General features: G+C 52.2%; 1 protein-coding gene across 3 annotated transcripts in view; it reads right to left on the reverse strand.

The window, feature by feature from the left end:
* Positions 1–3,345: 3,345 nt before the first annotated feature.
* The window catches only part of CACNA1G (calcium voltage-gated channel subunit alpha1 G), a 108,362-nt gene continuing 85,469 nt past the window's right edge, over positions 3,346–26,238 (reverse strand). For all 3 annotated transcript variants that reach the window (XM_040649894.2, XM_040649886.2, XM_040649884.2), the window contains 10 exons: positions 25,423–25,532; positions 24,456–24,589; positions 22,949–23,019; positions 22,597–22,675; positions 22,404–22,525; positions 21,220–21,531; positions 19,047–19,187; positions 13,653–13,848; positions 11,138–11,307; positions 3,346–7,471 (listed from right to left, as the gene is read on the reverse strand). In XM_040649894.2, coding sequence (XP_040505828.1) covers positions 6,617–7,471; positions 11,138–11,307; positions 13,653–13,848; positions 19,047–19,187; positions 21,220–21,531; positions 22,404–22,525; positions 22,597–22,675; positions 22,949–23,019; positions 24,456–24,589; positions 25,423–25,532 — 2,190 coding nt within the window. In that variant the 3' untranslated portion in view covers positions 3,346–6,616. The remainder of the gene's footprint in view (positions 7,472–11,137; positions 11,308–13,652; positions 13,849–19,046; positions 19,188–21,219; positions 21,532–22,403; positions 22,526–22,596; positions 22,676–22,948; positions 23,020–24,455; positions 24,590–25,422; positions 25,533–26,238) is intronic.

Genomic DNA, 26,238 nt, shown 5'->3' on the forward strand with positions numbered 1-26,238 from the left:
GTTATTCCTGGGAGTGGCAAGATCAGATCTGAGCTCATTCATTAATGTATTTGCAACCTCCTTGCCATGGCAGCTGAATGCTAAAAGCACTTTTCACCTGCTAACTTGTAGGGCAGGTGCTCAGTCGGTGCAATCAGGAAGGCTCTAAGAGGCACACCCAGAGGCTGTAAAGCTGCCTGGTGGGGGCAGGAAAGAATGGAACCTGGGAGAAAAGCTGCTTGTGTAAATGCAGCGCCCACATCTGTGCAAAGCCTCACCTCATTCTGAGTTGCAAAGCCCTAAAAGCAAAACAAAGCGTGATCTTCTCTCAAAGAAATGAGTACTAAGGACATACAGTGCTGGGGAGGGATGAGCTCTGGAAGTTATAGCTTTGCTGCTTCTTGACTCTGAATGCCACCTCAATTCCCTGCCTGGAAGGGCAGAATAGTAGGGATTTACAATAAACTGTTTAAAGTCAACACCTTGTGAGGTGATCTTGGGTTTCTTCCTCTCAAAAGGTCACTGTGTTCCCCTGGCTGGAGTCAGAGGTGGCACTTCCCTGGAGAGCCAGCACAGGGATGGGGAGCACACCTCATTTGGCCTCAAACTGCATCGAAAAACCCTCCTGTTAGCTCTGGGGTGAGGTGGATCAGGGCAGCGAGGTTCTGTTCAAAGAGAAAAGGTGTATGCATGACTCTTCCAGGATGCCACATGTAAAACCATGTTTGGTCCCTCTTACACAAGTGCTCCTGCATTGCCCCGCAGTGCTCCCGGAGCTGCTCTAGCTGGAAGCAGCTGAGCTCTGAATGCACTTTGTCCCCCTGTCACCTCTTAGATAATTTCACACACTTCTAAGTGAACAAAGAGATTAATGAAACCAGCGACAGGTGAGCACACCTCAGTTTGTGGGTGGTATGGTTGCAGACGGAGATTAGAGTGATGAACAATCAGCCACAGACAAACAGCATGTGGGCTTACTGCCACCAAGACACAACCTGTCCTACCCCAGCCCCCAAACACACTTACCAGAGGTTATCCTCTCCCCCAACAACTTGGCCAGCCCCAAAGCCTCCTAGTTTTCATGGGCTGGAGCCATTCTGAATTTCACCCCAGAATGGACACAGAGGGAGGCTGCACGAACGCTGCTGCAAACAGACTCCTGCTCTGTAGGAGTGGAGTCGTCAGCGGCCCTCGGCTGTGCAGAGATGGATGGTGCCCCCCGGCAGCGCCGCACCGCCTGCCCCGCTCTCCGTTCACTGCAGTTCTTTACTTTGTGGATCGGCTCCACTGTTAACTCCTTCCTGATCTGCCCCACAACAGCTGGAGTCTGCCTTTGGTTTCCGTAAGGTAACTGTTAGCACAGCACGTTATTAGAGGTTTAACCATCCTTTCCTTTTTCCAGCTGGAGCTGCGGGGGTCTTTAGCTGCAGCATTTGGACTATTAAATACAAATGGAAATGTTCTTTATTCGGGACCTTGGGAGCTGCCCGGTTATATCACCCGGTAACTTCAGCAACACCAGAAAACGCCGGAGGGTGTTGCGGTATTATAGCGTTGTAAACATCTCTAAGCACAGCATACAACACGAAAACCCACCCTTAAGCTCCAATAATCCTCAAAGGCGAAAACGCCCGCGAGGCAGCGCCCGGCGGTACCGGAGAACGCCCCGAACCCATCAGCCGCAGCCGGAGCTCAGGTGCAGCCTCAGCCCGCAGTCAGCCCCGCGCCCGCACCCCGCGGCGCCGCCATCTGGTGACGGGCAAAGCAGCGAGCGTCCCGCCGGGCCCCGCGCTCCGCTCCGGCTGCTCGGCGGCTGCTCGGCTGCAGGGTGCGAGCCCGGGGTCGGCAGCGGAGGTGCTGCTGTCTCCCAGGCCCTGCGCATCGGCCCGGATTGGGCAGCGCTGCGAGGCGAGGCGAGACGTCCTTCCTGTCCTCCTGCCCTGAGAGGGGGTTATCCGTGCAGGGGCTGGAAAACCCCGCTGAAATAAAAGCACTTCTTTTTACTTTTTAAACTGCACTTCTGCGACACCGAGCTGGGAAAGAGGCGACCCCCGGGCAGCACAGCCGTCCCCGCGCACCGCAGCCGCGGCCGTGCCCGCTAGGTGACAGCAGAGCGCCGCGCCGCCCCCCGACCCCGAGCTCCGCCCGGGCTGAAGGCAGGCGGCTCCTCGGCCCCGCCGGGCGGTGACCGAAGGGATCGGGGCGCGTGGCTTCCAAGTGCTTTTTCCCCTACCATTTTTTTTTTTTTTAAGTTTCCCAGGGGGGTGCACTAATACAGATTGCGTCTGAGGTTGTTGGTGTGTCTTGGTTTGTGCCTCCGAACACCTGAAATACGGAGCACTCCTGCATTTCTCGTGCAGGTGCTGACAGGGCTTGGCGGAGCTCCGGCCGGGGTGCACTGAGCGCACAGCTCCGCCGCTGGGACACCGCTCTCCAGAAAGCAGGACGGGGCCGGGCTCACTTTGCTGCCCGGACTAAGCCAGAAAAATATTCGCTTTAAGCGCTGCTCCCCACAATGCAGCCCGGCCCCGTGCAGTGCAATGACTGCGCCCCAAACAGCAGCAAAGCACCATGCCCAGGCTCTGGCAAATTGGGAGCATGTCTGCAAGCATCAGCCTGGGTGGGAGCCCCCTAAAACCCACAAGCACAGATAGCAGCAAAGCTTCTCATAGGGAATAGGAGATTTTAACTCTCCCAACAAGGAAACTTTGATTTCCTCCCAACCCATCTGTGCACAGAGAGGAGCCAAGGGCACGGCCGCAGAGTGCCCCGCTTTGCAGCCCAGCCCCACTGCTGGGGGTCAGCACACCCGGCCCGGCCGCCCGCACAGCCCCGGGCACACAGCTCACCTCCCAGCCCCGCTCTGCACCGCTGTGTGTGGGAGTCTGTCTGCACAGCTCCACTTTTCCCCTCTGCTAAAGGGCTAACTTCATCCCTGCTGCTTTCTGCCCAGGAATGAGTACCAGAGGACCTTTATCAAAGCACGCTGTGGACAACGCTATGGCTTTGATATCAGCTCTCAGGTGTGACCATGTGGGTGCTGGAGCTGCTGGGCGCTGGGTTTGTACCTCTGCTGGCCACAGCTCCTCTCCTCCTTCCCTGCAGAGCTCCAGTGGGTTCAGGGCCAAACTGTTCTGCTGGAACCCAAACGATGTCCGGGTGCTGCCCTGCGGCTCCTGGGTGGCACCACCACCTCCTGCTTTGCAAGGAGCCCAAATCGCTGCAGGAGGACGGAGCAGAGCCTGCTGTGCTCCAGGCTGCAAACGCTGCCTTCAACTCTGCGCCTGCAGCTGCCGTGCAGCGCCCGCAGCAACTGCCCACGGGTAAACCACTGCCAGAGGTTTGGTGGATCGAAATGACACAGAATAGCATCAACAACACCAACAAAAGGAAGTGCACGTTTATTTTCTTTTCAAAAGCTTTTAATAGGACACGTTTGTTTTTTGTCATTTGTAAAGATTTACACTCGTTTTTTGTCTTTTTTCTTTTTGTAAAAAGGAACTTTTGAGCCCAATTTTGCCCACGAATACCACCTTTTGTTGCCCTGACCAACAGACCTCGTTTTGGCCTATATACCTGATACAGTATAACAATATATTAACTATTAAATACAAAGTTCTATCATATACACTAGGTTGTTACGGACGTTGCAACGGTACCGTGCCTACTCTAGTCACCTGGTGTGATAGCGTACATGGGGTGTTACAGCCAGGGGGGCAGGAAAGGGGAGTCTGGGGCATAGCCTAATTTACAACCGTAACACTTTTGTTTCTCCTTGAACACGCCTTGTGCTGAGTGCAACCCACAGAAGTCAGAAACAGCCTTTTCCGCACCCTCCCCCAAAACACCTGCAATACCAACGGCTGGAACCGGGCTAGGAAAGTCCGTCCTATGTGCAAGGGGCTGCAAAAACGGAATCGGCATTTCTCCACACGTCTGCAGTCTCTGCTTCCTCCCACGTCAGCCTGGCAGTGGCAGAACGTCCTCCCGTCTGCCTACAGTAAATCCACAGTATAAAGTGCTGGTGTGCTTGAATGAGCTGATAGCAACGCGACTGCTGCGCCACCGACACGGGCTGCGCTCTGGGGCGGATGGTTTATATGGTAACAGTAATAGCACTGCCGTATCACAGAACCTCAGCTTAGTACAGATAACCACAGCCTGGGTGCAGCTCTGCGCTGCGGTGCAGCAGGTCTGGCTCCAGGGTTACGGAAAGGAAAGCGCAGGTAGAGCAGCTCCTGTTCCCCAGATGCTATGCAGACTTGTAACAATTTCTCTATAGATTTCTACAAAAATATAAAAAAATCTATCAACATAACCGTCCTACGGAATTCCTGTGGATTTTGTACATTTTGCTTAAAAAAAGTCAAATTCTATAAAACCCCCCCGCAGGTATTGAAAATGCTCTAAGATTATTGCACACACTGCAGAACCTCGGAGTCTGCTTCTCGAAAGGGCGCCTAGAAAAAAACGGGTCTGGTTTAGAACACAAACTATTTTACACGGATTTCTTTTCCTGAACGCATCGCCGTGCAGCACTTTTCCTGCTGGTCTCTGCTGAACGTTCCCATGCAAGGTGAACTTTTTGCTGCTCACACAAACTCTGCCGGGGGGCGAAAGCCCAAAGCTGGACAAGGGAGCAGCCCGCGGGTGCTGCTGCGGTTGGGGCCAAATGTTTGGATCAGCCCTTCGTGCCGCGGTGCCGCCGCACGGTGATGGCTGAGCAGTGGGGTCAGCGAGGTCATATTTTCCCAGATTATTCAGTAAATGTGAACGGAAAAGCCTCTGCTCATTGGGAGCGTGAGGCCAAAAAGGGATTATGAATATTTCCCAGGCTTAGAGCACCGTAATTTTATTGTTTCCTTAAATGTCAGCTGGGGAAGAACTGATGAAAGGTTTGTTTGAAGTCACTGCTCCAAACGGGCTCCGCTCTGGGTCGGGCCGGGCAGACTGGTGGGGTTTCTCTGTGTGGGCCCACAGCAGAGGGGGGAACCGCCCCGGCCGAGAGGACTCTGCCTGCAGCACAGTGCTGGGTGCACATCCCGGCCCTGCGCTGCTCCCGGCTGCCTTCCTGGCCCGGTGCTTCCTCAGGTGGGAGTAAAGGAGCTCGAACCCAACACAGGGTTGTGCTGGTTTAAGGACAGGAGCTAGCAAAGTCTCCATGCATGCCATCTGAAGGCTGCAACTATTCCCATACTTACAGCCATGCCTTCTAGACCCTATTTAGCCTACACCTTAACCCCGCCTGGGGAGGTCCCCTCAGGTCCACATCTGCCTCCTGTCAGCCCTGTGAGGAGCGGGGTGAGGCACACAGGGCAGCCCCATGGCCTCAGGCTCCGTCTGCTCCCATGGATGGCTCTGCCTGGAGCACAGAACGGACCGCTCGCTTTGGAGATGGCTGACGCTAAGGAGGGCTATGAAGGACATATGAAGGACTACGAAGGCTTCCATTTCTTCACACTTTACATCACAAAGTTGCTGCTTAAGGACTTCACTAGGTTGGAAATAGAACTTCCATCAGGTTCTTAATGTGAATTAACTCCGGCAGTGACAGGAAAAACTCCTACTGAAAATCAACAAACATTTCGGTACCTACAAGACCTCCTTATGCTACTCTGCAAAACAACCTGCCAACTGCAGTAGGCCTCCATCCTGTTCAGCATGTAAGCACAACAGCAACTTTAAAGAATGACTTAATGACCACCGACCTCAGCACGGCTCTCACCGCGGCAGTGGGGCAGTGGGGCAGCTCCCCATGGGCAATGGGCTCCGCAGCACCAGGCTGCACTACAGAAACAGCCCGAGACGCCGCGCTCCTGAGCAGCCCGGCCGACAGCTGTGCCCGGCGTCCCGAGACACACAGCAAACCCACCACCGACGTGATTCCGTGAATCACCCGCGGGTGCTCCAAAATATCCCATTCTAAGGCAGCTCAGCCAGCTCTGCATTCCCAGCCCTCAGCCCCGCATCGGCGCGTTGCACGCTCCTGTTTTGTGCACTTGCTTTTCCTCTGGATGCCGATTTTATGCAAGACTGGGAATTTATTTTGTCAGAAAAGAAGCTGCCGCATTTCTGTATTCTCCAGAAAATGACTCAAGTCCGAGGGGAAAATAAATTACGTTAAATAATTCTTATTTACTGCTGACTGTGGGATACGTTTCCTCCGTAATGCACTAATTGGCTACATTTTGTGCTTTGCAAAACAAAATGAAACCCAACCAAACAAAACAAAAAAAGAGGAGGGATTAAATATATATTTTTAAGGTTAAAACGTTCATAAAAACCAACTCGATCTCAGAAATATTCTGAGACACATAAAATAGAGGAAAATCAAACGAGTCTTTAGTCACAAAATGTACTACATCCCGCAATACTAGATTCAATTAATTTAATAAAATATAATATACATATAGATTCTGCACATTGTATTGCTTTTACCTAAGCAGAACGTATGCTTAAGTAAGCGTGATATAGGTTAACCCCTCCTTTAACCAGCTGGTTCTTTAATCCTTCTTTGGAAATATTTTACCCAGTGCCATTCTGGAATACAGTTTTTTTTTTTTTTTTTTCTCTTTTTCTTTTTTGTTTTTCTATTACATGAAAGGAAGAAAACGTTTGGCACCAACAGAAAAGTAACTCAGGGCTCCACCTCGTTCTGATCAAAGGAAAAGCTAGGAAGTGTCAACAAGTCTTTCTTTGGGGTGGGAGATGCTGACATGCTGTCTGGAAGCAACGAATCCCCTATATCCACCGAGTCCTTGGAGTCGCAGGACGGAGCACGCCGCCTCAAGCAGGTATCTCCTCTGGCAGGTGAGACGCTGTGAGGTCCTCTGGGTAGCAAGCCCTGTTCGCTGGGTGGGTCTATAGATATACACGGAGGACTCAGTTTTTTCTTCTGCCGCGTTCCTTGCAAGCCTTCCATTTCACTTACCACCTGACTTATGAAGCCAGAAGAGCTAGATGTGGAATGGTGCTGAGGGCTGTTTTCCATTGAGCAGATTTCTATCGAATGTCTCCTTTGATCATCCAACCAAGAGGGTGGTTTTTTTAGAAGACCTTGGGTGTCAACACTGTGGTATTTCTTCAGGTCCTTCAACGTAACGCTGCCGGTACTGCCGATGTTCCTCTTAGGAGTGAGAGGCTGCGCCTCTGAACAGGCACTCGAGGCTGTGCAAGTTTCGGAAGGGAAAGGCTCCAAGGAGCTGTTTGTTTCAGACACTTCTTGGTCCATTGAGTCTCCAGGCGTCTCCTGATAAGAGTCCGCACAAGCACACGATGCCGGTGCCTGCTTTGAAACATTATATTGGTTGTGGGAATGATGCTGCGTGTGAACACTTGCCCGGCTCCACGCAGCCAAATCTTCTCCTTCTGAGGGGGTCAGAGCAGCTGCTGACTCCTCCTGGGGTGCGCTGGGGATATCTGGGTTGGGGAGCTCACTCAGCTCGGCGTGGAGGTTCTCCTTGCTGTCCGAAGAGTCGTTCCTTATGGCCATCTGCACGGAGCGCCGGGGAGTCGGGAGAAGGGACGTTGCCATATGGGAGAGACAGACCAAACAATGGTTAGTACAGGCAAGGCACAGCATTCGTGGGGCATGCAGTTCTGCTGGTCCTGTACCCCTGCACACACCCATCGGTTCCTACAGCTCATCCTGGGCCACAGGCTCTACTGCTTCCCGCACTGATCTGCAGGCTTATATCCCTGTGTAAGTGACAGCAGAATTTGGCCCTTCATTCTTCATAAGTGGTTGACCTTTATCTTTCTCCTGGAAGGATGGAGGACTGCAAAGCAGAATGCCCCCACCCAAACTTAGCAGCATCCTGGTTATCCACAGGATGAAGGTCTATGGCAAACTCCTCTGAAATCGTAGGGGCACAAGCAGGAGTGGGAGAGGGAAGATGTGCAAGGGAACCTGTGCACTCCTTCCTTCAGCTCAGGCGATGCTGAGGGCATGGAACAAGATCCCCAGAGCCACCAACACCAGAGCAGCCACATCTGTACCCACCCCAGGGTGACAGCACATGCCCACCTTTGGGACAGCTTTGTCCCATGCAGGCACCACAACTCTGCACCATCTTAGACAGGGGAGCTTGAAGAGAGCTGCAGAAGCTGGAATAGAGCATCTGTAGTTACTTCTACCTATTCTGACAGCCCAGACTGCCTAAGGCACATTTTAACTTGGTCGTTTTGAGCCATACACAACAGCAGTGCTGGCTGGCCAAGAGTGCCTATGGCGTGGTTTGAAGGCTTTGTTGTTCCGCTGCACTGCATCCCTTGCCAAAAAGGATTATAAATCAGCCCCATTAACTGGCCCTTAAAGGCACTGTCTCAGTCTGAGATGATTCTTAAATTATCTTAAAGATTAAAATCTTCATCAAGAAATTTGGAGGAAATGCCTCCAGCTGCTCTCAGTCCTTCAGAGGAGCGCAAGGAGATGAAACTCCTCATTCTAAGGAATGCCTTCGTGACAAATTGCCCCCAAAACGATCTCAGGGTTTTTATACAAGCTGTCCCACAAGGATCGTTTGAGCCAAACGATCTCTATTCAGGCAAAGCTCTCATCAGCTGCAGCACACGCAGACAGCTGCGCTGCTGTCACACCTGTGCAGTGCCTTCCTTTGTTGCCTCTGAGAGGTGAGAGAACATTCAATATGCCGAATGACTTTGTCCAATGCCCGCTAACAATCCCTTCTAGTTACAATTGCACGGTGTCACGCTGGTAACCAACCGCACCTGAGAGCGGAGCCCATTCTGCACTCCTCAATGCCACTGGAGTAAGGAGTGTTTGGGGGCAGGGACCACATTCACATCCCGAGAAGGGACACAGAGCACCAAAAAGTAGAACACGGCTGCAAAAAGTAATTCTCATCATTACTTTTGCTTGTACACCAACCTGTGTTGCACACAAAGGGCAGTATCGGTTCTTTCTGTCCCTACAGGCTTCTGTGGCTGCTGTTAGCGGTGACTGTTGGTGGAAATGTCATATTGGTTTGTTTTACAACAAAAGGACCCCATGCCCTCCCAGTGGTGTAACTCCCACCAGGGGTGGACACACCATGGGCACACAGTCCTGGAGCCAGAAAGCCAATGTAGTTTTAGGTTCAGGTAGAATTCCCCTGGAGAACAGCATCTGCACAATGCCAAGGAGCACAGTCCTTGTGGGAGCGTGGCTCTGTGTTCACCCAAAGCATCTCATCTGCTCAGCTTCATCTGTGCATGCATCGCTAATTGCCAAACATTCTAATTGCCAAACATTCCGGAGTCCGAACGGCGTGATACTGCGGGGACTGCCCACCCTACAGCACGCTGGAGGGGAGGGGAGGTGAAACACACATGTCAGTGGTGGAGGAAAGTGCACGGACCAGGGATGTGGTGGACAAGATTTATCTAAGCACAAGTTTAGGATTGGAGAGGGGACAACGGGGAAGGGAGAGGAGAGAGAAAGAAAAAAAGAAAAGAATGAAAATCAGAATTACATGCAGTGTAAGTAACAATGAGGAAAAATGGGTACTGCAAATCAAAGTGCATTGCCGGCTCGAGCTACAGGGACGTGCCAGCAGCACATCAGTGCGGGCAACAACAGGAGCCAGGCAGGAGCATGTGAGCAAGCACAGCTGCTGTGAGCAGCAAGGAGAGGTTGCTTCCTCAGAGACGAAGTTTCATGGCTCATGGCCACATAGGTTACCATTAACTCCAGCAGAAATCAACTCCTGTTGCCAGGACCCGCTTTACTTCTATTCATGGTGCTACACGAGGGCAAGCACAAGGCAACAGCTCGCTGCTGCTCAGGGGATGTGGATGGCTCACAGACCACGCCTGCTCACCACCCAAAGCTCACCAGCCCAAAGCTTTTTTCTTCCTGAAAGCTCACTCCGAGAGCATGCTGATGCCACCGCACAAGCAGGAAGAGGAGAGAGGGGTATAAATTAATTTTAATGTATGGAAGGGTTTAGAAGGAGAAGCCTTCAGAAAAGTGAACAAAATTAGGCCGAGAAAGATGGCTAACGTGGTAATTTTTCCTAGAGAGATCAATTGAAGAAGATGGGTCTGTTATTCATTAGAAAGCAAGAGAGAGTGGTTATGAACTGGAATCATGACATCAATTAGTTTCCTATTAGCAGGGACGGGGGAGCCGGCCAGCCCTCCGCAAACGAATGCACGCTAGGAATTTCTTGTGTCATTTTAGCATTACAGACTGATGTAATTGTTAACCTTGGTACTTTGCATTCATTTTTAGAGCTTAATGAATCAACTGTCTAATTTGTCAATGCTGATTAAGAGATGAAAGAAGTGGGAATGTTTTCATGCAGTAAAGAAGTTCTTTTTGAAAAAATCGAACTGTTGTATTCTGTGTGGATAAAATGGGACACAAAACTGCAGAAAGCAGAGCATGGGGCTCAGATGGACCACCAGCACAACGAAACGTGTTAAAACCTGAGAGTGAAGCACAGGTTTTAGTGCTCCACCAAAAAAGGATGAATGTAAACTCACGTTTCCAATCAGGCAGGCTGGAATCTGTGATTACATCTCTCAGATCTTTGGTTGAATCAGAACTGAAATCAATGCCAGGCAAAATAACCGAGATAAAATCAGTTACAGAACAGAACAAGGCCTGTTTTGCATGCACTCAACCTTTTCAAAAGCACGTAGGAGATTTGAAAGGATCCTAATTTTCAGTTCTTGCTGTAAAAACAATGTGCGTTCCGTGGTGGCTCCGCACGCAGAGGTGCCCTGTGAGCATTTTCCCCCTTTCGAGAATGGATAGGAGTGAGAGGAAGGGCGGCCTGGATGGAGCCTGCAGTCACCGCGTCCTTCCAAGCCCTGAGAACATCACAGCCATTAAGAATTAGTTCCTTCACCCCAACAAGGCCCTGGGGAGCGTTTGGCTGCGGTTATGAAGAGACCCAAAGAAATGAAGTGCAAACGTGGCGGGGGACCTTCAGGCACGTCGCCAGAGGAGATGCTGCACAGCACACACATCCTTTGGAGGCTCCTGGATGGCTTTCACATCAAAACCCATCAACCTCCTTGTTATTTCTGCAGGAGAATTACAGCTCTCCAGAGGCTTCTCTGTGAATCCCTCCTTGAATTTAAAGTGCGGGTAACCTGGAAACGCAGCAATACAAAACCCAAGCAAGTTGATGGCCGTGGTTCTGCTTACCTGCCTGCGGAGCAGCCTCTCTGCAGAAGGGGAGTGCACGGGGGCGGCCGCCGGGGCTTTGCTCTCCCTGACCAATGGGTCGTGAGCTCTCATGTGGTGGAAATGGTCTTTTGGAATTTGCAGGAGAGAGCTGGTGTCTGCTGGCTGCGACTGCACCGATGCCTTTGAACCTTGCAGGAGAAAGAAGAGGGAGGAATGTGACGTGTCCCCCTGTGACTGCTGCACTGTCTCAGGGACCTGTCAGAGGAAACCCCTTTGCACCTGGAGCAGACAGGCACAGCAGGAGCACTGAATTCAACAAGCAGCTCTCCATGGTTGGAAAAAAACTCCCACCTACTAATAAATTATTCCAAAATAGTCTATTAGTTCATTTTTCTTGGCATTTTCCCCCGCTCCAGCTGGGAGCAGCTCCCGTAAAGAGCAGAAGATGATGAACTAGAAGTTCATCTGGAATGGTAACGTCCGCACCCCTGCTAGGGCCAACGACTCTGCAGGCACCCACACATCCGAGCCCTGCAGGGATGCGCCCTGAGAGGTTCTGGAAAGGACGTCCCCAAACCCGAGCGCATGCAGAGGTCACCTGCAGTGACCCCAACACCACTCTGACGCTGGGGCTCACATGGCAGCAAACTGACCTGGCAGCAATCAAGGTTGGCTTTGCAGCACAGTCCTGGAGAAGGAAACGCGTACTCTGCGGCCTCTTCCTGACCCTCAGTGGTTGCTGGCTGCTTCTTCTGAAAGGTCTGAAGCTGGGCGAGCTCCCCCCACAGCCTCAACATTTTTCAAAACAATTCATTTAACCTGGACCGAATCCCAGAGAATCTCATTTGTCCTGGAATCTTTCCCAGAACAACAGCCCCATTACGAAGGAGTATTCAAACAAATACCTCCTGCAAGTGCCAGTGTTTCTGACAACAAAACCTTTCTCAGCTTGAAATATTGTGGCTCGGTTGCCGTGATTTATTAGAGGCGACTGGCACCTTTTGCTGTCTTCACAGCACTTTGCAATATTACAGCCTGAACAGGTGGGGTGAGCTGCCCCGTCCCAGCAGCGCTGACCCCGCGGGGGGAACAGGACGACACGCACACGCCAAGATTTGGGCACCGTACCCAACTCTGAGCACTTTGGCCCCATTCAGGCAACTGGAATTTCACCAGCAGGAGAAAAATGCAGAAGCTTTGACTGCTCGGCGGAGTTGTGAACGAGATAAAAGTCAGCTTCACCTTCCCAAAATACTTCTCCTACGTGCTGGTGGAGCTGTTTGTTCGGATGGGAGCACCAGGGGGCAATGCCTGTCCCAGCATCCCAGCAAGCCAAGGGCTGCCCAGGGAGCCTGGTGGAACTGGGAAGTGCTGCCTCGAAATGGAACCCAGAAATTACCCCCTCTTTGTTCTTGCTCTAGACAGGAAGAATGTGTTCAAATTAAGGGTCAGTCGTGCAGCACTGGGAACTCCTTCTGCAGCAAACAGGATTTTCTGTGTGGCCGAGGACTGTAACACGGAGGCATTTCCTGGCTGTCTCAGGGAGCCGTACGTGCCGGCTCCACCATACGGGAGCTCTGCTCTTGCTTTCAGTGGGACCTGACCAGGATTTCAGGCTCAGCTTCTGCATTATGTACAAACAGATTCCTCAGAGGACAGCCCCTGACCTTGAGAGCTGCGTGCTGTGGCAGCGATTCCTCACAGCTCCGGATTCAGCTTCTTCCATTGTGTCCACATATTCTTTCTGCTTTCTTGCTGCTCAACAGCCGCTATTCATCCGAGTTCCTATTACTATGCAAATTTCAACATCTCGTTTCTAATCTGCTCAAATCTCCCAGCATTCCGAACAGGGCTGAAATGATGTTCTGCTTTCAGGCTTCCCAGTGACACTACTTGTAAAAACTCCTCTGTCTTATCTGTGACAAACGCGTGGAACAACGGCCTGCCAGGAGCAAAGCTGAGTGCGGAGGCAGCCGTGCTGCACCAGGGCAGCCCCACAGCTGGAGGTGCAGCAATGAGAGGCAGCTGCAGGCGCAGATACATGCAGAGCCCTCGGTGTCTGCAGCACGCTGTACCTAAGAACACCTCAGCTTGTCTCTGAGGTGTGCATCCCAACCACGCACCCCAACAAGGACGATCCTACACACCCCCATCCGCCACTGATCTCACACCGAGATCTCTCTCTGTTCAGTACATCTATACTCATTTTACAGGCACTGGGAGACACCATTTTCCCTTCTTTCACAGATGCTCCCATACAGAGCTTCCAGAGCCTGCTGCAATAGGCACTGCTGCAAACAAGCACACGGATGTACCGCTCTGCAGGGGCTTCTGCTCAAAGGAGGCAGATGGAGCTCGTGCCATGGCCAACGAGCTCAGCCATCCCACAGCTCTCTGCGAGCTCTGCAGAGCCATTCCACACATCTGGACACACAAACATGGAAACGGAGCCTGGTTTGGTGCCTCCAAGCCTGGAAAACCCCATCCCGCTGTGGTGGAAAGCCCCACATGGCCACAGGAGGCACATCCATACCTGAGTGCACTTTGTGCTGGGCCGGGTTCCCATCGCGCAGGGAGGCGGTGCTGGGCCGGGAGCGCGGCTGGGACGTGTGGAACATGTAGCTGTCATTGGGCAAGGAGTGCGTGCGGCCCACCGACGGCTTCCTGACGCTCAGCAGGTCCTGGCAGGGGGACAGCGCCAGCGCGGCGTCCCTGCAGCGCAGCTCAGCCTACGGGAGAGAGGCAGTGAGGGAGCAGGAAGGCCGCGCCATCAAAGCAGTGCCCGGAGACGCGAGCGACAGCCATTGCAACCACGTGGCACGATGGGCATGCACATCGCCGGGGGTACGGGGGGCACAAATGGAGCTACCGGGAAGCTAAACCCCTCCTTCGCACTGTTGGTAAATTGTCACACGGGATGGACCACAGAAACAGAGGAAGCAACACTGCAGGAATACACCATGACTATTTCGGGGTGTGAAGAAGGCATCATGCCTCAAGGCCAGCAGCAGTCACACGCTTTGCATTACTTTGATCTTCTGCAATGACAGTAAGGCTGTCTCCGTGTGCCCTCATCAGCAAGTCAGGCTTTTACAAAGGTGAGCAGTTTCCTCTCCTAGCAAAAAAAATCAGCAAAGCCAAACCCCACCAGTCTGCAGAGAACGTCCTCTATTCTGGCTGCCAGCACCACCTTATTTGTTCTCTTCTTACACAGTGAAAGACTAAACCCATTTCATCAAAAGGGAAATGTAAACCTACTGCTCTGGGATTAAAGCCATCCTCAATTAGAAGGGGTCTAACAGAAGCAGAGGTTATTGTGTATGTGTTGACTGTGGAGTTTCTATAGCCAAAGAGTCTCTTGGAGTAGGCAGCACCAGATGCAATATCGAATGGGCTACGATTTGGGTGTGATTTCATAGGGAAATACATCTCCATCCATTCTAGTGTGTGATTGTTAGGAAAAATGGAAGCTAAGCCAGCTGCCCTGTGCAATTCCAGCAGGACAATTATCTCATCCTTACAGGGTTCCCTCTGAAAAGCACAGAAATCAGATGTGACGCTGCAGTCAGTACAGCACACTGCCTTCTGGAAAAACTCAGACCTGATTTTCTGACAAATCTTTCACTCAGTGCACTGGAAGTTTATCTGAAAGCAACATCCTCAGAGCATTTTTCCCATTTTTTTCCTCCAGCCATAAAAAATGAACTTTCACTGCACCGTTTCATTTGCACAAGAACACATAACGAGATTAAATGGGTTTTACAAAAAAAGGAAACAAAAGGAGGGGAGGAGAAGAAAAGAAAAAGAAACAAAGAGCACCTGGAAAGTTACTGATGGACTGCATCAGAGGGCTGCATCACTGTGCAGCTTCACCTTCATTCCTGGGGAAGCTGTGCAGTGCATCCCATGGGGACCCAACGTGGGGCAGAGCACAGCCCTGTGCCGCTGCAGCTGATGGCTGCGAGCCCACTCTGCTCCTCCTCCCACCCTCCCTGCGAAAGCAGCATTCAGCTTTCATATCACTTCACTGAAAGCAAAAAAGATGGCCTGCAAGCTGAGGTGTCCAATTCAAGACTGCCCGCGTTTGAACTGGAGAATTGGGATTCAAGCCCCTGTCCAAAGCCAACCTCTGTGGGGCTGTGGGCAGAATCCCACAGCTCAGCGACTGCCTCCTCTGCTCCTCCCCAGGCAACCTCACGGCTCGGCTGCATCACAGCCGCTGGGAATGGCTGGAAACCCTCTGAGCGCGGCCCCGGGCAGCGCGGGACTTTTTGTTCCCTGCAGTTTTGACAGACGTGTTGTTTTGGTTTGGCTGAGAGGCAAATCTGGAGTTTCTGTGAACCAAAAAGAAAAAAAAAAATCCCAAACCAAATCTATTTGCAGTCAAACAAAACTTTCAGTCCGAGGCGTTTTTCAGCTGAGGCTGCACTGAAGGGAAGCGTAAAAACACCCAAAAAACCAAAAACATTTTGAGAGGAGTTTGCAGGAGTTTGGGCTGCTGCTTTGAGCAGAACGCTGTGCGGGCAGTGGCAGCAGCTCAGCCTGCCCTTTCCCCCCTCCTGCTGAGGACGGCACCTCTCCAGGCTGCGTCCTCCTGAGCTCTCTGCTGCCGGCTGTATGGCTGAGCCTCCCCACACGGCCATCTCCTCTCGCTGCCTCTCCAAACAAAGCGCCCCACACAAATGCAATTTACAGAGTCTTCTGCACGTGATGCCATGAAGCATGATGGGAAATATCGTCACGGTTTTGGGGGTGTTTCCCAAAGAAGTACTAATTAGGATGACAACCAGCTAGAATGGCAGAGAAATTATCAACGACACAAACATCCAACGGCAGCTACATGGACAACAACAAGGAAAACGAGAATGGCCCAAAAATGTTGGAAGAGGAGTTGTTGTACAGCAGAAAGAAAGCACTGGACTGCTACACAGCTAAGGATGTCTCATGTTTCAAAGAGGAGATGGTTAAGGCAGGGTTCAAAATACTGGTTATTTCGCTCAGAAAGGCACAGAGCGATCCCAGCTTTCTCTTTTTCTCAGTGAGAGGACTGCTATCAGCAGAGCAGCGGCATCTCGGAGCGATCCCCATCTGCTGTCTGTGAAACAAACTGGCTGCCATCAGGCATTGAGCCCACGGTGCCGGTGTTGGCTGAGATGAGGACCTCTGTCACACCCACGGGCTGCAGCCCATCCCCCTGCCGAGGACACGGGCACCATCAGCTGCCGGGTGTCTCCTCCACACAGCGTCACTGATTGGTTTCAGATGGAGAGGAAATTTCAACCTCGATGCCTTCCAATGCATACTTTTGGACTATTTGTTTTACTTGCGGAAAACGCATTGTTTTACATATGACACCAAGGGAAAAAAATAACTAAAGGAAATGGTTGTTCCTCACGAGGAGCCAACGCTGCGGCCAAAGAGTGGTAACAGCCCACATCCTAATGGCATTAAGGACAGCGTCCTGCCCAGGGGAGGGCGGGTGCTACTGGGACTACGAATGCCATTAGGCAGGTGTAGGAGAACGCAGTATTTCGAACCCTGTAAACATCAGACCGTACAGCGACCAGTGTATGTACATTGCTTTCCAGAGCATTAAGTAAGTGTGTGTTAGTGTCATCAGGGAAAGAGTCATCCGTCAGAGCTAAGGACCAGGACTTTTCAGAGAGAATATCTGACGTCAGAGACAGAGCCTCCATCTCAGCTAGAGGGATCTGAAGGGAGAGATGATTAAGCATAAGACACGAGGACACAAATCTTCAGAGATAAAAGTATCATAATCTAAACACTTCTAGACACTAAAGCAATATCCCTGCGGTGGGAGCAGCTACATCATGCACATTGTTACCAGGGACACAACATTAAAGAAACAGAATATAACAAAGAAATGACAAGAAGAGCGGAACATTCATACTTAAATGCTTACCAAGGAGTTGTGAGGGAGTTTAAAGGCAGACACTAATGCTAGCATTGTGTGGTGATGTTCTCCTGCCTAACTGAAACGGCAGAAGCAACATTACCTTCCTATGGGTGGCATCCATCCTCCCCATGAGGGCCGGGCGGGCACAAGAGGCTGCGCCACCGCTGCCCTCCGCGCAGTGTCCCATCCCTGAGCTGCTGCTGTGAGCTCTGAGTGGGGCTGATGGGTGCCCGGCACAGAGCCGTCCTGCGGGGGGTGCGGGGGCTGCCCTCGCAGTGCTCTGGGGGGAGAACATCTCTGTGCTGGGTGTCTGCAGTCAATGTGCCTCTGCCCAAAGGCCACGTCATGGGTGTCCTGCAGCTCGGGCACCCGCACTGTCCGGGGCTTCCCAGCTAATTCCTTTTTGTTTCCCAGCTATCCCTGAGCACTGTTTTCCCCTACCCTCTATATTTGAAAAGTCTTTCGACAGCAGCGTGCTCCCAGATTGGCTGCACTGAGTCACCCAAGGGCTGGACTCCCTCACTCCAAGAAATTGGCATCGGTGGGCTGAAATAAAGCTGGTGATGAGCGAACTGTGAGGGGCTGCAATAAGCCTCTCCCCAGAGCTCCGTGGGCTGCCCATGGGCAACACATGAGAGATGCTCTGCAGTTCCTCCTGACTTCCCGTGGGGCCCCCAAAGAGGCAGCACCGGGACAGCAGCAGCACAGGGATGGTGATCCCACATGGGGACGGCAGTGGGCGCTGGGGGTGGCAGGAAGGGAGCAGAGAACAGCACACGGCTTTCAGCGCAGCTCCGTGTTCCTGACTGCCCCGAGAACATGACAAATGTTGTGAGCAGAAAAGCCAAAAGGTAAACAGAACAGCCTCCCCTCTCCCAAAATTGGGTTTGAGGCAGTCAAAACATTTGGTTGGAAATCTCCAAATGATTTATAGGTTTGTTAATTGCAGCAAGAAAAAAAAATAAAATACAAATCTAGCTTAAATTTTCAAAGGAAAAGTCACTGCAAACCGGAGCACTATATTTTTTCATTACATAAAAACGTCAAAACAGAAACCTGTTTGTGCTGCAGCAGCACTTTCTGCGAGCGCTGTTGTGACAGCAGCTTCCCGAGCAGCTCTCGCTGAGCGGCGCACTGCCCTCCCTGCCAGCTGAGCCCAACCAGCACCGCTCCTTACCTGCGCCGGTCCCTACCGAACCTCTGAGGTGGATGATTTCGAGTGTCGGGAGCCCATAAATAAGCACAGTGATTTAGCAGGGAAAATTCTGCTATTTTGAGCCAGCGAGAAATGGAGAAATACAGAATTTGCTCCATTCCAAATGCAGAAAAAGGCATGTTTGAATTGTTGTTATGGCTGCTGCTGTGAGCTAGGGGAAATATTTGCTCAGGAGAATAGAGCGCTGGAAAAGAAGGGCTTTTATTCTAAGTAAATGAACTAATTTTAAATGAGCACTACAGCCCCTATTCGAGAAAGTGCTGGAGCACACTGCTGCCTGAGGACATCATTAGGGGCTGCCTCGCCTCTGAGCTCAGCGCAGATCAGAGACGAGGATCTCATTCACACTGACCCACTTGCAAGAAACCTCTTTAGGAAAAGCATTCAAAGCTGGATTTTCCTGCCGTGTCAGTAGGTGTGAGATGCAGAGATCACTTCCTGAGCCCTCCCAGCTCAGGCTCTCCCCTGGATCAGCTCACACTGCCCTCCTGGCTCAAAGAAGCCGACACAAGAACCCCACTGGAGGATGCTGCATTTTCCCTACAGCACTCGTGGGCAGTACATACAATGAAAAACTCCTCACCGCGTTGAAGACAGAATCTCAAAGCTTGTGATTTTCCTCTCACATCGGTATATACAGCTTCATAAAATCAGATATTATCTCGACTCCCACAGAGCAATCCTTCAAAACCCCTGTGACTGCATTACACAAAGCAAAGAACTCTGACTCTCTATTAAAGGTCTCGGTGAAATCGAGTTTGGATGGAGACTTTGCAGGAAAGAGGAATATTAACCTGGTTCTCAGAGCTGTAATATTCGGGAGCAGGGAGGGCATAGTGATGGCACACAGAGCCTGACAGGTTGTCCATCAGCTTCAGCTCTCCTTCCAGAGACTCCTGGATCAGCAGGGATATGGTATCAAACAAGTGCCTTTCCTAGGAGGGGTGTGTGCATGCAGAAGGGAAGGGCCGAGCAAAGAGGGACGGAGACAGAGAGAAAAAAAGGACAGCGTGGAAAACCCAAACGAGTAAAAGGGAGAGAAAAAAAATAAAACAGGATAGAAGGGAAAGAAGAAAAAAGACAAACATTAATGGAGAACAGCAGTAACAAACGACAGGACGGGCAACGTGCGGCAGAGAACAGCGCAGTAATATCACGGTGAGCAGCGGCACCTTTCTCCGACCCCGCGGGCGGTGCAGCAGCTGGGATGGGAGCCGCGGGGTTCTGCTCTCCTGCTCTGAGGTCTGTGTGCCCCAACAGCACTTTCTGAGCACAGAGAACCTCGCGTTTAACGTCTCAGCGACGCAGGTTAGAATAACCCGACTGGAGGAGGTGCTGCATCCTGCTGGCACCCAGCACAGCCACACACCACATCACCAACCCCAGTGGGCTGAGGCCCCCCGCAGTCCTGGCCCCCTTCTGCCACAGCACAGACTGGGAGCGCGCACAGGGCGTGCACAGACCCAGCCTTCCCGGGCAGTGTGGCAGCAATCTGAGAGCTGCACTTTCCACGTACGAACGCCTGGTGTGCACAGCGGGATGAGGGCTGTCGTTACAGTCAGACAGCACACAGTGCAAAAATCCCAGGGATGGGGCAAGCAAAAGAGCACGCTGACCGCAGCCCTTGCAGGGTCACGTCCTGGGAATTGCGCTCCTCTGCTGCCGTGCTCAGGCATCAGATTTGTCCTGAAGAGTTTGGCTGGCACAATAAACAACTGGAATGAAATCTCCCAGAGGTTGACAAAGGCTCTGTTTGGGTGAAAGAGCAAGAGAGATGCTCCAGAGATGTTGATCAGGATAAGCCCTTCCCAGTGCTGCACTCAGAAGGCAACGTTAACATCTGACAGCACCCTCAGCGAGCTCTCCTGCCCTTCTGCGGCTTCCCTTTCTGCCATTGTGAGGACTGCTGCACGCAATAGAGCTGAGCATGGTTTGCCAGCACTCTGCTCAACGTGCACAGCAGCAGCTGGGGCATGTTGTTTCTTCCTAGAGAATATAATGAGTCTGGATTTCCCCATATTGCCCTGAACTCCTTTCTCGTGTGCCAAGGAGCAGCTTTGGACTCCATCTCTGACAGCAGTGGCTCCTAATGGAACCAGAAACTGCTGGTAGCTCAGAAACTGAAACAAAGCTTAAGCAGAGATTTACTCTTTCCACTCTTGGACTAAAGATCATAAATGAGTTTTTCATGCATTAAAATACTCATTAGTCCACCCCAGGCAGAGGCCAAGATGCGCTGTTGTGAAATCATGATGTAATAAAAGCTAATGAGCTCTGCGTAGGGTTTAACCCGATTTGCCATCAGCTAGGACTAAAAAAAGGGCTGGAGCATTTTCCTTGCATAATTCCAGCACCGCTCCCTCCCAGGGGACGTCTGGCCCTGACCTCAGCTCCCCATGGCTCACACCCAGCTCCATGCAGACGCACTGCTCGGCGCCCTGCTCTGCTGCGCACTGCCGGGCTGTGCCTGCAGCTCTGCTGAGCCCCGGATTATCCCACCGTTAACAGCGTTTTTTCATGAGCTCAGTTGTGGGGGTGGCTCTTAAATCGAGATTCTATAAAACAAATTTAATACTGAAGCAAAGATTAGCCAACTTCTATTCCCTTTTATGTTGCGGTTCGTGGCCGGCATTAGAAAAGCAAACTTATTATGCTCGTAATTTTGCTCTCACAAAGGGCCGAGCCCAGACGCTGCATTAGAGCTAATGTGGAGTTTAGCCCTGCACGAGGCAGCTCAGGCCCATCTCCAGAACAAACTGCAAAGCTCTGCACGGCGGTGGGCTGCAGCCCTGCCCTGCGCTGCCACCTGGAGTGCCCCACAGAGCAGTGAGGACCACAGAGCCGCTGCGTGGCACCTCCACCACCCCTCGCGCACGTCTTCCCCCAGCAGAAACGCAAGGCAGCCCCTCTGCACCCTGCAGCCAAGCTTCTCACCATAGGGTAAACTAACGAGAGCTGAGAATCCACCTGGATTTGCAGGGGATGGGGGCATCCTCGGGGGCTCTCGGGCCTTTCGCCACCGACGCCGCCCATCCAAGTGAAGATGTCCGAGGGGCTGTGCTGCCCGGGGCTGATGGTCTTCATCTCCATCTCCAGTTCTGCCTCGAGCTCCGCCTCCTCCTTCGCCTCCTTGTTGCTCTCCTCCAGGTGCTTCATGAGCACGGCGATCACCACGTTCACCAGGACAAACTGGGCCGTCAGCACGAAGGACACGAAGTAGATGGGCGAGATGACAGTGTTGTAGCAGGTGGACTCCTGGTCGCAGTCTCGCAGGGTGTCCTGAGAACGGGAGGAGAAGACCGAGGGCTGTGAGGAGGCTCTGGGCTGCCAGCAGTTCCACCGCCTCGATTCACAAAGCCCATTCTGCAAGGCTTAAGACCCAACACAGCGTGGTGCACAGCTCCCAGGCACAGCAGGGTGCACTGCCAGGCACCAGCTGCCCTGCAGACACCATTCCCCACGTTCACAGAGGGACGATGCACCGCAACCAGCCGGCACTGCGTGCACAGAGCAGCTTTCAGGATGGCCTGGCTTTGTGGTGGCCCACAGGAGAGGTTCACTCCCTGAAATGCTGTGAGTTTCCCCAGAAAGGAAATAAATAAATAAATAAATAACCGAAGCCACAACAAAGTAGCCCCAACAATAGTAACCGTGGGCTTTCAAGAGAACAAAAATAAACTAAAGTAACAGGCCTAACTGAAATGAACTCACGTAACTGCAGAGAGGTGTCCCTTTATTTTTTACCTCTGTTTTTACACTGTTCTCTCTAGAAAAAGGAGTATATGGAGTGTGCAGGAGACTGCAGCCATTGGCCCACCTCCGGGCATCGCACTGCTGGGCAGGGGGGGACGGGGCACTATGGGAGCAGCTACCCGCGCCCCGTGGACCAACACCACCGCTCACTTGGCAGGATAAGAGCAGTGGCCTCACACTGTGCCGGGGAGCTCAGGTTGGGCACTGGGAACAATTTCTCCTCCTAGACAGCAACGATGCAGTGGCACAGCTGCACAGGAGCGGGGTGTGCCCTGGGGGCGCTGAGCACCGCGGAGATGTGGCACTGAGGGATGTGGTCGGCGGGGGGCCATAGATGGCCATAGAGGGCTCTCCCAGCCCAAGTGATTCTGTGACTCTACGTTTCGTGGGCCCCTCACCTTCATTATCCCGTTCCAGTTGTCCCCCGTGGAGACGCGGAACAGGGTGAGGAAGGCCATCCCGAAGTTGCGGAAGGTGGCGTGCCGGCCCAGCCCCTCGCAGGGGTGCGTGTCGTCACACTCTGCGGGACGAAGCACAGCAGTGAGACCCCGCTCAGCCAGCACCCCCGGCACGGCGCAGGGCGGCACTCACCCAGGTCGCCAAAGAGCTCCACTCCAAGAGCTGCAAATATGAAAAACAACAACATGAAGAGAAGACCCAGATTCCCCACCTGGAAAGAGAAAAAGAAACGGGGGGAAAAAAAACACAAAAAAAGAACATTCATTGATTTTTTTATTCCAGACCTGTTTCTTGCTGTATTCTTTAATCCAAAACTTAAATTGCTTCAGGGGGAAAATGACCTCAATGTGAGGACTGTATCTCAGACTGTGCTTCGGAAGGGAAATGTGATTATCTAATGACAGCAGAGATAAAATGATTAGCATTCCTCCGCAACAAACGCAGCCGTGGCCCAGAGGAGGCGCGGTGCTGAGGCAGGGGTTACCTGGGGCAGCGCTTGCATCACGGTGTCCAGCAGAGCTCTCATCCCTACAGCCATCTTCAGCAGCTTCAGCACTGCGGAAAACACGGTCGTGATATGGCAATGGCAGCATTGGTACGGAGCAGCAAACCCCGTCCCTCTCGCAGCAGCAATGGGTTGCAGGAGGAGAAATGGGAAATGATGGCAAGTGTTCTGCGTTAGCTGCTACGGCTCCTGCCCTTTGACACCGCTCCTGGTTGCTGGGATACTGCTGAAATCCTGCGCCCTGCAGCATCACCCACCCTGAGAGCTGGGAAAGCGCCGCCGTTCTGCCCGGCCTTCCTCTCCCCTCTCATTGGGATGGCACTCAGGCACCCAGCGGGAGCACAGGGCCACAACGCTGCCTCCGGCAAGCGAGCCAAATAATGAGGTTAAGAGCAAAAGGCAACTTCCCTTCCATCTCCGCTTTAAGGCTACCTGCCAGGAGGAGCGGTGCCCTTTGGTGCCTCTCACAGCACTGTGCACACCGGGTTTGTTCCCAGTGGGGTCTGAATTTAACAAAAGAGATGACAGAGAGCATCATTCCCCCACTTCACTACTGCTGCCCCCCCCCCCCCCCCCCCCCCCCCTTTCCTCCCCTGTGCTGTGAGCAGCTGTTTCCCAGCTCTGGGGCCACTTTCCCACTTCCATAGGCTGCCCACTTGCAAACGTGATTCACCGAGGAACTGATTTACACATCTCTTCCAGGAGGCTGCATACCCAGTTGGAAAGTGTATGTATTTTTAATTCTGAAAGGGATCCAATGCACAAGAAAAACACTTTTTCCCCCACCCCTTGAGACACAGCAGCATCTCATTTCTTCCCCAGTTCCCTCTCAGCTTAGAAGAGGGCTACAATCACAGCAATTATGCCTCAGAGCACAACACTGCCCTTCAGAAGAGCCCGGCAGTGCTTGATTAAGAGCCTGAGTGCTCACATTTTGCATCTCCATCATTTGGACCCACGAGGTCCTGCTGGGAAAGCTCCGGCCCTAAAGGAGCTGCCTGCCCAGCCCAGTACGTGTCGTTGCAGTGCGGAGGAACGGATGGATGCACGGTGACAAGGCATGTTTTGTCACAGTGTGGAGAGATGTAAAGCCTCCTGGGAAATTAAATTTATTAGATGCTTGTCTTTTAAAACCAATGCACTCAGGCTCATGTTCTGCAATCCCCGTTAGGGACGACTTTGATTTGACTGGCATCATTTCCCAGGTACATCTCCAGGAGTTACAACCGCAGCTATTTGCCTTTTAGTTCTAAGCTCTCGGCCTTCAAGTTCTCTTAAGATAGAAACACATGGTCAGTTGGCTCAGCTCTTTGGCTCCTCACAAGTATTTTCCTCCATTGTTCTTTTATTTGTTTACAGACTGCCGATGCCAGAGCTATGCACACTGAGATGAGGAGGTGCCCCAGCACTGTTTCCCAACACTTAACTCTCTCCTGGAGGGAACCCTGCACCTCAACACAAGCAGATTCTGCTTCATTTGTCTCACCTCGAGCAATCCTGAGAACCCTCATGATTCGGATAATAGTGGGGTTAATTGGTAGCGAAGCATTCACCTCAATCTCTTCCAAAGTGATACCCATGATAGACAGCAGCACAATTGCCAGATCTAATTGGTTCCATCTGGAGACAACACAAAATGAAGTTTAACATCTACTAAGAAGCTGGCAACAGGAGGCAGCTTGTTTCACACGAATTCCAGGCATTTCAATGGTTCTCGCACTCAAATGAATCTGCAGCATTTTTTCTGAGGGTATTATACAAAAGCAGTTACGTTATGAAATCATTATAACTAACACATCTTGTTATGAAATCAGCCAAGAGCCAACGATGCTCTTGCCTGAAGAGAATTAGAAACAAAGCAGTTCTGCACCCAGAGGCTGTGGAGCTGAGGGGCGATGCTGGAGCTGCTGATGGCCCCTGGCAGACCCAGCACACAGGGGCTCACTGTGGGCTTGCTCAGGAGGAGCTGGAGCCTGGACCCTGCAGCCAGTCCTTATAGCAAGACCTGCTCTGGGCAGAAAACGAGCCCTGAGGGGTTACGAGAGGGGAAATTTAGAGAAAGATGTCATTTTGTACACTGCTCAGCATCTGCATGAAAAGGGGTCCTTTTCCTCCTTCTGCTCAGGAGCAGATATCCTCTCTCAGGACAATCTGCTCTCATTCACCCAGCCCTCTTGGTTCTGCAGGCACACAGCCGGAGTCAGGAGGAGACCTGCTGCCCAGCACTGCCCTGCTCTCCATCTGTCTGCCCACCACATGGATGCATGTCACGCTCCTCCTCACGCACACTCACCTCTCCAGCCCTCATCCCAGCCCAGTTCCAACCCATCACACCAAGAAGCATTCCCTCGTGTTACACTGCTAACACCAGGAGGGTCACTGGGCTCTAAAACCCCGACGTTGGGCAGCTGTGTCCTGCAGCCCCCGGGCAGCCAAGCTGCAGCCTGCATTACCTGTCTTGGAAGAAGCGACGGAACCCGAAGGCAATGAGCTTGGAAACAGACTCCAGGACAAAGATAACAGTGAAGATGTAATTGCAAATCTTCAGGGCTTCGTCAAGAACCTGCGGTGTGGACAGAGAACAGAAGTTGGGTGCCAGCCCTGTGCCAGCAGTCCTGTCCTCACTGCGTTCCAGCAGAGCTGCTCAGTCCCTAACAGGACAAAAGGCTCCACCGTGGCCTCAGCGGGATGACAGATGTCCCACTAAGATCATCTGTACCAACCGTCAACTCATCCCTGCCATGCCACTAAACCATGTCCCCCAGGGCCACGTCCACCCTTCCCATGAACACCTCCAGCACCAACACACCAAGAAGTCATCGGGTTGGGTACAGAGCTCTGTATGGCGCTCAGCCTCTGAGGAACCTGCAGGACCTCACACCAGCAAGCAGACCGGAGCGGTCCTATGGTCACGGTTCAGCCCTCTGTGCTGTCATCCCACAGCACACCAACCTCAGGGTCATTACGCAGATGCTGCATACCAGAGGCTTAGAGACAAAATGTTATTTTCCTAAAGAAAATTAAAAACAAAAGTCTGCCCAGCATTGTTGTAACACAAGAGAAATCATAGCTGCAGAACGGCGGCGGCGAGATGCAACGCCCTCATGCGATTCCAATGCAGGCTCTGCAGCCAAAAACATTCCTCATCACCAAATGACTGAATCACACAGGAGCTGTCCGGGTGTTTGAAGGTGACCCGAACAGAAGAAATAAACTGGGCTTGTGCCTTTCCACTTTTTGGCTCCTTTATGATAGGCTGGAGGACATTT

The sequence above is a fragment of the Gallus gallus genome, chromosome 18 (genome assembly GCF_016699485.2).
Source record: "Gallus gallus isolate bGalGal1 chromosome 18, bGalGal1.mat.broiler.GRCg7b, whole genome shotgun sequence".
Lineage (NCBI taxonomy): Eukaryota > Metazoa > Chordata > Aves > Galliformes > Phasianidae > Gallus > Gallus gallus.